This window comes from Manis javanica, chromosome 8 (genome assembly GCF_040802235.1).
Source record: "Manis javanica isolate MJ-LG chromosome 8, MJ_LKY, whole genome shotgun sequence".
NCBI lineage: Eukaryota > Metazoa > Chordata > Mammalia > Pholidota > Manidae > Manis > Manis javanica.
The window spans coordinates 2,559,767-2,572,359 of record NC_133163.1 but is presented as its reverse complement, the minus strand read 5'-3'; the positions used below and the strand labels follow the sequence as shown (position 1 = coordinate 2,572,359).

At 36.8% G+C, this 12,593-nt stretch overlaps 1 protein-coding gene across 18 annotated transcripts in view; it reads left to right on the top strand.

Moving 5' to 3' along the window:
• The window catches only part of MARK3 (microtubule affinity regulating kinase 3), a 92,763-nt gene that overhangs the window by 14,186 nt on the left and 65,984 nt on the right, over positions 1 to 12,593 (top strand). For 15 of the 18 annotated variants that reach the window (XM_073241787.1, XM_073241790.1, XM_073241788.1 and 12 more), the window contains one exon: positions 10,055 to 10,108. The exons of the other annotated variants lie outside the window; for them this stretch is intronic. In XM_073241787.1, the coding sequence (XP_073097888.1) occupies positions 10,055 to 10,108 (54 nt within the window). The remainder of the gene's footprint in view (positions 1 to 10,054; positions 10,109 to 12,593) is intronic. 18 annotated transcript variants of the gene reach the window in all.

Below are 12,593 nucleotides of genomic sequence, written 5' to 3'. Positions count from 1 at the left end.
CCTTTTTTACTTCACTAATATGGCTGGAATCTGGCTTACTATGCTTATATCTTGTAAGTTTTCTTTCCAGAAATGCTTGAATATGACTAGCATAGTAGCTTAGTTTAAATTGTTTTCCCTTTTTTTTTTCAACTTTGAACAAAGCCATTTTACTCTTGTTTGTTTCCCCTTTTAGAGGTGTTTTCTTGGTAGAAGCATAGCATTTCTGTATGGTTGGGATTTTTGTCACACTATGTGTAGTGAAATGGGAGCAAGGGCATTGATTTGGAATGCCCAAGGGAGTGATTATAATGAAGGCCTAGAAATTTAAGAAGTAAGAACTTGAGGGAGCAACTCATAGACACTGAGAAGTGACTGGTGGCTACCATGGGGGAGGGTTTGGGATGGGTGGGTAAAATAGATGAAGGGGATAAAGAGACACAAAAATCTCAAATCATAAGATAAGTCATGGGGACAAAAGCACAAGATAGAGAATATACAATAATTCTGTAACATCATTCTATGTTAACAGTAACTACACTAGTTGGGCTGAGCATTTAATAATGTGGCTAACTGTTGAATCGTTAGGTTATATACTTGAAACCAGTATAATATTGTATATCAACTACATACTTCAATAAAAAAAATATTGAGGGCAAAGACAGACATAAGAAGGTGGTGGGATCAGTGATTAATATAGGTCCTGGTAACTTCAGATAGTTACTGGAGTTCTACAGTTGAGGGTTGGCAGGGTTGTGATTAGAAAGTGGGAAACTCAAAGACCTTGAAGGGTTTTCAGATATTGGTAGTTCCAGAGACTGTAACAATGCATGTGGCATAAGTATGTGACCTTTTTTTCCCTTTCTAGAAGCTTTTTTTAGCTTTTTTTAGCTTCTCACTTATTTTTTTTTTCTTATTAAGATATCATTGCTATACAATCTTATGAAGGTTTCACATGAGCGTCTTTGTGGTTACCGCATTCACCCATGTTATCAAGTCCTCCCGCCCCCAGCCCCACTGCAGTCACTGTGCATGAGCATAGTAAGGTGCTATAAAGTCATTACTTCTCTGCTGTACTGCCTTCCCCATGACCTACCTATATTATGTCTTCTCACTTATTATTATGTTCAGAATTATTCAAATTTCACAGTGCAGTGGGCAGGACTTGGTCTTCAGTCACTGTTCTTGGTGCTCATTGGACCCTTTTCAAAATGGGGACTTCTGTCTTACAGTTCTACAGAATTGTCTCATTTTATTAAAATCTTCATTCTGTAGTTTTTATTAATCAGCCACTGGAATTCTTGAAAAGAGCCTTGATTTTTTTTTTAATCTGTTTTTTATTGCTGTGTTTCTATTTCACTTTCTAGGAGATGTCTTTATCTTCCAGTCTTCCTTAAATTTGCATGCATATTCTGTTTTCTCTGAATTTTTTTCTTGGTATCTCTCTTCCATACAAAGACTTCCTTTGGAAATTGGTCATCTCTCATTGTCCGTTTGTATTTAAGGTACAGTGCACCTAAGAAGCTGATCAGAAGTTGGGTTTGCATGCATCGGATTGTTTGGCCACAGAGTTTTTCCTGTTGGGAGTTTTCCAGTGCTTTTATTGGAGGACTATGGATATCTGTGTCTTTAGCTCTCTTCTCTGGGACCATTCAGTTTCTCTAGATAAAAATCTGCCTGGGAGGAGCCGATAGTTCCACTCCTTCATGGCACTCTGACACTAATTCCCCTACCTTTCATCTCCATGCCTTTCTCCTGTCCTCTGCTGGGTCCGATGACACTGAGTGCAGAACCTCAATCTCCAGGATAAATTTCTAAGAACCTTAAGCCTCTTAAGAACCAGGGGTTATTGGTTAGGTTGGGGAACAGCAGACATTATGTATATAGACTTTGACCGTGTAATTAGCCCTGCTGCCTTTGGTTCCCCAGGACCTCCACGTGTGGCTCGCTGAACCTCCAGAGCTCTTTCTGAGTTGTCCTGAGCAGATCACATTGTTTCTGGTTTTAGTTTCCTCTGCTCTGCTTTCTTTCAGAAAATTATTGAAATACCTTTCCCACTGTTGTCTTCTGAACTTGTGCTTTTTTGGCTAGATGCCTTTCCCATCAGTCCTTCACATTTAACTGGAATGAGAGGAAAGGGGAAAGATTAAATCTTGAACCTCATTTATCCTCTGCCTCTAAATATTCAATAAATATTTGTTGTTGATTTTAAGAATGATAAAACAGTAGTTCTTCATCCTGGGATGTGCTAAATAAACTTCTTAAGACTTTAGATAAATGGTTATGTATTTTAGTCACTTTGTGTGTGTGTGAAGACTATGTTAATAGCTTTTCAGAAACTTCGGAGACTGGAGAGAAAGAAAAGCCATCATCACAATGTTCTGAATACCATTTTTATTTTTGTCTATTCTCCATATTCATATGTATGTTTTTTTCAGCATATTTTTTGGTCATGCATGTGTAACCTGGTTTCCCCTCAGAATTGCATCCTAAGCAATTGTCCATGTTGCTGCACAGTCACCATAATTGTAGGTCTCAGTGGCACTGCAATTCCATTGGTTAGAACAATAGTCTCAAAACTTTTTGTCTCAGAACTTCTTTAAACTTTTAAAGTAGAGAGCTCCTCAAAAGCTTATTCATACGGGTTACGTCTTTTGATACTTATTGTATTAGAAGTTAATGCTAAAAAATTTAAAATGTATATTAATTCATTTAAAGAACAGACCCATTACTTGTTAATATAAATAACATTTTTACGAAAAATACTCTTTCCCAAAACAAATTACTGAGAAGAATGGCATTGTTTTAATCTTTTGCAGATCTCTTAATATCTGCCTCAATAGAAGTTAGCTGGATTTTCATATCTGCTTCTGCATTAAAACTGTTTCAGTATTTTGTTTTAGTTGAAAGGTATGAAGCAAATCTGGCCTCACATGTAACTAGAAAAGGGAAGAGTGTCTTAATACCCTTTTCAGATGAGTGCAGATATTCTTTGCTACTATGCTAAAGCTCAACAAGTAGTAATTTCCTGGTGGGGGAAGGGACAATGATTAACCACATGTTTATTCGGAACAACTATAGTGACTGACAAAAAAGAGTTAATACTCAGAACAATTTGCTTCAACTGGAACTTAATAGTAGCAGATTTGGAAACAACCAAGCAGGGGGTGAAAGAGAGCCTTGGTATTCTAATCACAGATATAACTGGAAGCATAAAGATACAGTTGTAATTTTAGCACTAGTCTGGAGGTGGGGTATTTATAGTTAATGTGCAGGAAAAGAAAAAACAGCCCACATAAACCCAATTTCTACAAACTAAAAATCACTTAATTACACAATTGCGGCACTTTCTTAATTTTATTAAATTATGTTTATTTAATATACATAACATAATTTAGCATCTAGGCCATTTTTATATGTACAGTTAAGTACATTTGCATTGTTGTGCAGCCACTACCAATATCCATCTCTAAAACAGATATAGTCAATGACACTGGTAAATTCCTGTTTACAAGTTTACCTACTACCTACAGTTTATCTGTAACCCCAAATCAGTACTAACAGTGCTTTTGCAGTCATTTTGCTGCACAAAGTTTGAGTTGCCCAATGTGTGTGTGCCCAGCTGAGATCCAACAAGGTGACCCTCTGCCATGTTTCAGATTTTATACCATAAACGCCCTTTTTTGCAGTCTATTTAATCATTTTCCATGTTTTTGTGTGTTTTTTTGGTGATTTCGCTGTTTAAAATGGCCCCCAAGTGTAGGGCTGAAGTACTAGCTGGTGCTCCTAAGTGCAAGGCTGTGATGTGCCTTACAGAGAAAATAACATTTGTTAGGTAAGCGTCATTCAGGCATGAGTTAGATAGTTCATGCTGTTGGCCAAGATTTCATGTTAATCAGTAAACAATACATAGTAAGTGAGGTGTCCTTAAACAGAAACACATATAAAACAAGGTTATATATTGATCAGTTGAAGAAAATATGACCAGGGCTCATAGGAACCTGACCTTGTATTTCCCCTAGGAGCAGTGGTTTCAGTGATCACTAATTGAGTGTTCACAGTGACTTTAGAGAACATAATTACTGTGAATAATGAAAATCAACTGTCTCTGTTTTAGAAAGACAAGGCTTAGTTATTGCTGGTGTTTTCCCCTAACCAACAGATAGATGGTGAAGAGTATTAGAAAAAATCATAGCCTTTCCTCATATGTCTCATGATTTTTGATTCTCTATTAATGTTTTCAAAAGCAGAGCATTAAGAGGCAAATTGAGAGCTGTCTGCCTGGGATTGGGTATATAGAAAGTGGTGGTCAAGTGCCCAGCTTAGAAATTCATGGTGGCTAGAAGGAAAGTTGGTTTTTATACTGGGACCTTCTACTTGAACAGCCCAGAGTTACTTTCTCTGGTGAGTTAAATTTTCCTGGATGGTACCCTTCTTTGAGCACTCTCTAGACTTGTATGTGCCCTGCTACATGTGCCTAAGATTTTGATCTCCCAGAAATTGTGTAGAATCACTTGTTTACTGATGGCACCTCTTTAATTTTCTTTGCCATTCTTAGTCACTCTGTTCTTTAATTCTATCAGGTGGGAGAAGAGAGAAATACCTGTGGTCAGTATGCTGTTTTTGACCAAATGTCCTCATTATGGTTATGAAAAAACTTTTCAAGTTACATATTACACAATTTAAAGAGTCAAAGCTTATTTAAAAACAATAGTAGCATCCCCTGAACTTTCCCCATTTCCTAATCTTCCAGGATGGCCACTTTCAGCCTTTTCAACTCATACTTTAGATTTTACTTTTATATATTTAATAATATGCCTTTATTCTTATGTATTTTTCAGTTTTAGTTATTATCTATTGACTTTCCATTATGGTGTTTTAGAGTCATCATTGCCTTTTTAAGAAATAAACTCTTTATTGAAATATAGCACACATCCAGAAAAAGTAGCCAAATCCTATGTACAGCTTGATGAATTATCACAAAGTAAACACATCTGCATAACCATGACCCAGGACAAAAATATGCTGTGACTTGAATCCCAGAAGCTTCCCTTCTACTTCAAAATCACTTCACTATCCTTCCTCTGCAAGGACACCACTGTTCTGCCTTCGACATCATAGGTTATTTTTGGTTTTGTTTTCTTAACATTATACTAATGGAATCATACAGTATATATTATTTTGTGCCTCCCTCTTTTATTCCACTTGATGCTTGTAAGATTCACCCATGTTGTTGTGTATCACTGGGTTTTAGTTTGAAGTTTTATTTTGAAGCCACCTGTTGTAGTTGTTTGGCTTGATCTACATTGCTGTGGGCTGATTTTTGTCCCCCTAGTGTGTCATATGTTAAAGCCCTAACCCCTAATATGACTGTGTTTGGAGGTAGGACCTTTGTGGAAGTAATTAGGTTAGATTAGGTCATAAGGGTAGGGCCCTAATCCAGTAGGATTAGCATCCTTGTAAGAAGACACACTAGAGAGCTTGCTCGCTCTCTCACTGCCATGTAAGGACACAGGGAGAAAGTGGGTGGCCATCTGCAAGCCAGGAGGAGAGTCCTCCCCAGGAACTGACCATGCTGGCACCCTGATTGCAGACTCACAGACTTCCAGCCTCCCAAACTGTGAGAAAGTAAACTTCTCTTCTTTAAGCCCCTTAGTCTACTTTTTGTTGTAGAAGCCCTGGCTAACACGCATTCTTCTAGGCTACTGTGTCCTCTTATTAAAGGATGTGGAATATTTTTTTACCTGTTCTTTTAGTGGTTTTGGGTGCTTTAACACCTGTCAGGAGCAGGATGTTAGGATCTTTGGACCATCAGTAAATTGAAAGGGTGTGAAAGAAGGATTTTTCTCTACTGGGTATTTGCTATAAGATTGTTGGGCCCTTTTGGTTGAGGAATGGTGCGGAAGCCCTCCTCATGTACGAGCTCTCTGTATCCCCATTTTGTAATTTTCCACTTTGTTTCTGGCATCGGTGAATAAGTGGAATTTCCAAGAACTTACACAGTAAGTGACAGGGACACTCCTGTCCTCTTTCCTCACCTTGTGAGCTGTCTTGGACTTTTGCTGTGTGTACCCACAAGCAAAAAAAAAAAAACATAAAAAACTCACAACCTTGGGAATGAGTAGGTAGGTGGTCTTCACTCCAGTCTCCATCTTTGAGACATCTAGTGGTGCCCCACAGTTGTCTCCTCTTTTGGTGACCTCAAGTTCTCAGCTCTCCTCCAGTCTCCAGTTCTTGGCCAAGGTTATTTTGGTAGTTGAGTTATCCCAGCAGGGAGCTGGAAGGAAGAGGGGTTTAGGAGCTTCCTGGTCAGGCTTCACCGTCACACATACACACATCGTACACACATTGGTTAAATGACAATGTCTCACTCTGTGGACACTTGTTTTCTGATAAAATGACTCTTCTACTACAGTTTGACTTAGCTGAATGCTAAATATTTTGAGCTCCTGTTTATGTTTTAGATACTATGTGAACAGCAGTACTTGAAAACGAAAATGTATCAGAATAGAATCTTTATAATAGTCAGATATTGAGCAGAACCAGAAGAAACGAGTGGTCAGGAGACTAGAAACCAGATCTCAGAAGACCACAAAGAAGAGGACCTGTAAAGGCAGCATAGTTGATGGATTTGGCCATGAGGAGAAAGAAAATAGAATGGTGGCCAGAAAAGAACTGTATTTTTAAAGAAAGGGGTTTACTTTGGAAATTGGGGAATCCAAGTATACCACACAAAATTACTAATAAAAGTAAAGTTAGGGGAAAATTAATTCATTCAACTTGAAATAATGTGATTTTTAAACCCTGTTGGTATCTGTTAAAACTCTAGAAACCCTTCCTTCACTGTTCTGTCTCTATCTGTAAGATGTGTGTGGTTGCTGATTAGGAGTGGTTAAGGCCTCAGATATAGCCAGCAAGCATTTATTGAATGCTGCTTGTGTACCTTGTAGGGGGTCAGGGCTATAATAACATATAAATGTCTTCTCTCCTAGTGAAAATGTACAAGGTGGTCATTGTATATTCCAGCAGCCAATGTTACCTTTCACTTTATTTACTGTAGTTCCTGTTCCCATCAAGACTTCTGTTTCCAAATACAGAAGTAGAATTCTGATTGTGCTTTTTGCAAGCACACGGACTTGAACTCTTCACCCTTCTCCAGTTCTTATTTTCTTCCTCCTCCAGTGAGGATGGGTTGAATGGTGGGTTCCTTCTACTCCACATCACTCATGGTTGCTTTGCTGCAGCAGCTGCTTGTCTTTAGTTTCTCTGGAGGTTAATGGATTCGTAGGAATTAATCAAATAACTTGGACACTTGGAGGCTTTAGACCCAAGTTAAGCGTTTTGGGGTGTTTTTTTTTAAGTGTTAAAATGAATTGTGCAGCAGTTCTAGAAGTTGGCGTGGGGGCCCCTGGAGGTTTTCTGAGACCATTTTAGGGGGTTTGCAAAGTTAAAACTGTTTTTGTAATACTATTAAGACATTATTTGCATTTTCCATTCTCCCGAGTGTAAAGTAGAATTTTTAGAGGCCATGAGATGTGTGATATAATGGATTGAATACAGAAAAACATAAAAGAATTTAATTAAAATGTTATTTATATTAATATATAATGAGCTTTTTTGCCCCAATTGTTTAATTGTGATAAAATGCACATAAAAATTTACCATCTTAACCATTGTGTTTATTTCAGTGGCATTAAATATCACTGTACAACTATCACCACCATCCATCTCCAAAATTCTTTCATCTTGTAAAACTGAAACTCTGCTCCCACTAGACCCTAATTCCCCATTTCTTCCTCCCCTCAGTCCCTGACAACCATCATTCTACTTTATGTCTCTGAAAATACTCTAAGTGCCTCACATGAGTGGAATCATACAGTATTTTTGTCTTTTTGTGATTGGCTGATTTCACTTAGCATAGTGTCCCTAAGATTCTTCTGTCTGGTAGTATGTGCCAAAATTTCCTTTTTATGGCTGAAAAATGTCCTATATGAATACATGGCATTATCCCTCAGCGAGCACTTGGGTTGCCTTCATGTCCTAGCTATTGTGAATAATGCTGCTGTGAACATGGGAGTACAAATATCTGTAGAAGTTCCTGCTTTCAATTCTTCTGGGTATATACCCAGAAGTGGAATTGCTTGATCAAATGGTAATTCTATTTTTAACTTTTTAAGGAACTCTGCTATTTTCCACAGTGGCTGTACCATTTTACAATCCTACCAACAGTGCACATGGGTTCCAGTTTCTCCACATCCTCACCAATGCTTGTTATTTATGTATTTTATTTGTTTTGTTTTGATAGTTGCCATCCTTATGGGTGTGAAGTGGTATCTGGTAGTTTTGATTTGCATTTTCTTAATGATAAGTGATACGGAGCATTTTTTTTCATGTGCTTATTGGCCATTTGTATATCTTAGGAGAAATGTCTCTTCAAGTCTTTTGCCCATTTTTGAATCAGGTTTTTTGTTGTTGAGTTTTAGGAGTTCTTTATTGTAGTCTGGATATTAATCTGTTATCAGAGAGATGATGTGCAAATATTTTCTCCCATTCTGTGGGTAACCTTTTACTATGTTGATACTGTCTTTTCTTTTGATGCACAAAATTTTTTAAATTTCATAAAGTCCAATTTGGCTGTCGTTACTTGTGCCTTTGGTATCATATCCAAGAAATCATTGCCAAATTCAGTGTTGTGAAGCTTTTGCCCTTTGTTTTCTTCCAAGAGTTTTTTGGTAGTTTTAGGTCTGTCATTTAGGTATTTGATCTACTTTGTATTACTTTTTGTATTAGGTAAGAATCCAGCTTCATTCTTTTACATGTAAATATCCAGTTTTCTCAGAATCATTTGTTGAATATTATGTTGAAATGAATTGTGTAATACTTATTTTTATAATTTCTCAGGTTCTGTTTGTAATAGGGCAAAATATCAATAGATATAACCCATATTTGGGGTCATCTGTTATCTTTAAGTAAGAGTGTAAAGTGGACCAAAAAGTTCAAGAACCACTGACAGAAAATCTCCGAGTGCTTTCCCCGCACTGACTACAGTCCTTTTCTTCAGTGGTGCTTACTGGGTCTGTGCCCTGAAGGATGCACTGTAGGAACAGAGAGCCTCATTGACATGGAGCAAGATCATTTATTGTTCCAGACCTCAGGGGCAAAGCGGAGTTAATTATTTTCTCCAGTTCATGGCAAAGCTTCCATTTTATCTATGTTCCTTCCATTGCCTGTCATCATCCCCATATCCTGATTCTGGATATCCACACTTCCTGGAAATCACTTGTATTCAAGGAGTGATGAACTGGCCAGATGAGGATTCTGGTGCAGAACTACTTAGTAAATACTAGTAATACTATTTTTTTTTTCAAGGTAAGAAGTGATATAACCAGAAGCTATAGTTCCTTCTTCCTATGTCCTAGCGGCCTGTATTCAGGCTGCTGGGTACACTCACCGCTTTTGAACAAAGGCTTCCAGGTGACCTATTTGTTGCCTCTGTACGTATCTCAATTGGTTAGTCTACAGATTGGTCTGAAACTAATCCCTTTTCCTTCTTTTTCTTTCTTTTTTTTTCATAAAATTAAAAAAATTTTTTCAGGTTCAATACCAACCTATTTGTTCGTGTATTTGCTCAGTTATCAAGTTTCCATTGTGTACAAGTGCACTAGGAGACATTCTGTGCTCTGTATACCCAGAAAAGCTGTGGTTCCTGCCCTTAGATTCCAGTCAGATAAAAGTGTCAGTAAATGGTGAATAGGAGATTTGCTACGTTGTCATACGTTTTTATAAGTGTTTTCATTGTGTAATCTCTTTTTTTTTCTTTTCCTTTGGTTTGTGGGATATTTCTATAGGTAATTGAAATATAAAGTGTTATAATAACATCCTTCTTTGCATGAAGCCCCTCTTTTCAATTATAAAACATAAAATATTATTTTAACTTGTTGAGCTTTAGTTTTTTACGTGTGTTTACTTGCTTTCCTTTTAACAGTGCTGTGTGTGGGCATTTACAAAACCATTACCAGTTAGTCTATAATTACCAAGTTCTTAAAATCCGTAAGTATTTATTTATTTTTTCTAGGTTGCAATAAAAATAATTGACAAAACTCAGTTGAATCCAACAAGTCTACAAAAGGTAAGATTGATCTAATGTTTTTAAATGATTTTCAGTGCTAGCTGCCATCTAATTGGTTCCTTAAATACCTCAACTGTTATTTTAATTTATTCATTATGTTTAGTACAGTAAAGCTTCCTATACCTCAAATGAATGCAACTTAATTGTAGTATTATATAAAAGGTGGTTGGATTTTTTTTCCTTCAGTTGAAGATAACAATTTTCAGATGTTCTTAATAGTATAAACCAAAGGCCTTACTTTTAATTGGATATCCTAAATATTGAGTAGAATAGAGAGAGTTGTTTTTGTTTTTAGAATAAACATAAAAATAAGACAGAACAATGTAGTTTCATTAATTAGTCTTCTTCAGAGTTATACACCTTCTTAGAACTAATACTGAGATCTTTAAAGTCATCATTTTGGCTTTATTAAACTCTGTCATACTGTCATCTGTTTAAGGAGTGATGGTTAATTCGTGTAAAAAGAAAATATAAAAGTAAAACTGAATGATAGTTGGAAAACATGTTCATAATGCACTGTTGCCATTTGTATCACCTAATGTAGATCAGATGTTCTCAACCATGGTGCATGTTAGAATAACCTGGGCCTCTTTTGAACGTTCTGATGACTGGCCTACGAGAGAGATTTAATGGCTCAGGCAGGGCCTGACATAGGTATTTCACTGGTGCTTCAGTGAGTGATTAATGATCTTCCTAATAAGACCCTTGTAGTTCTTTTTTGGTTTGCGTCACCTTCTTACGTACTTCATTTGATTGCTGGATCTGGCCTGTAGAAGTTAATTGGGGGTTTCAGAAACCCTAAACTAGGAACATGGAAGTCCTGATTTAAGTCCTGGCTCTGCCACTTAGCCAGCTGTCTAACTTGACCTTGAACAAGTACTTAGCTTTCTGGACTTCAGTTTTCTCCTCTTTAAAATGTAGGTAATTTTATCCTCTCAGGATGGATGTAAGTATAAATGAAATAATGCATATAAAAGAGCTTTTTAAACTGCAGAAAGTTGCAAATGTAAAATATTATAAGTGCAAAGCCCTATGCATTCCAAATGTGTTCCTAATGGTTCTTTTTCATTTATGTCATCATGATTTTGAAATCGTGTACATGTGTATGTATATGTGTGGTAAAGGACATATAAACTTTGCACTAAAAATGGTTTAAACAAATGGTTCTGCAAACCGTAGTGGGCCTTAAGGATACTCAAGCACTGTTTTCAATCCACACTTTTAGTAAGAGACAAAGGGAAGGCCCCAGCTTTTTAAATTTTTGTCAGAATTAATTTTAAAAAAACATTAAATACAAGTATATGCAAAATATACAGTAGGTTGTCAATTGAAGCATTATTGACTATAGATTCCTGTTTTCTTTTTAAAGCCAGTGTTTGTTTTGGAGCCATTTTTAAATGCTTAGAGCTCTATAACAGTAGTGGTCTTTTTTTGGCATTCCAGGGAATCTTAGCTGTGAGACAAATTAGGAAACTAATGTGAAGACAGAGAGAAGCATGTGATCTACAGTGTAATTATTTTAATTAGTACCACCACTCACTTATTTGGGGCACTTTTTGCTGCAGCATCCTTAATCCAGTCATTTTCAACTCTTGCTGTGCATTAGAATCACCTATGGAATATAAAAGAAAAAAGCCCACACTTCCTTCAAAATGTACCCTTTCTCTTATAACCCCCATGATACACCTGGTGTGAGGCAGAGGGATCCCAAGTGCACAAGCCCAAGTGAGAATGGCCCCTAACTTTCCTCAAAGTTCATTTCTCTTCTCTTCCAAGAGGTAATCTGTTTTAAAAATGATCCCCTGCCCTCAGTGTTGAGTCATAGACTGCTCCACTGCCGCTGCTGAGTATTTCCTTCTCCTTGAGCTCTTTTCCTGAGAATGTCTTGATACCCAGTTTTCTGGACTTCTTTCCTTCCCCTTCCTCATCAGGTGAAGCACAAATTAATTGGTAACCTTTTTCATTGACAGCTCTGTTCGTCTTTTCCTTTCTTGATACCTTCCTCTTTCCATATTGACTCAGAGAAGGCTAACAATTCAGGCCATTAACAAAAGTAGTTATTAGAGTCCTGACTATTATTTACAGTCTGGCATCCTTATTCAGACCAGTGTAATGGGTCTGGTAAACTAACACAAGCAGGGTATGGAAAATGAAATCTAAGGTAAACCCTTCATTATATATGTTTAAAATACTGAGAATAAAAATGTATGTGTATTTCTCTATTTTTAGATTTCAAAAGCAGTAATAGAAGTGGAAGAAAATATAGCTTCAGTGTTGCTACTGCTTTATGAGGAACTTTTTAATTAATGCCAGACTTATTTTTACTTTGGTGGGAAATAATGCAGCTTGATATTGAGATTTACAGTGTACCAATAATTCATTAAACTATTTTAGAAAGGTCACTAAAGAACCAAATATTTTAAATGTGTCAAACTTAAGAGCATATGAATCCATTTACATTATAACTGTATAACCAAGTGAACTC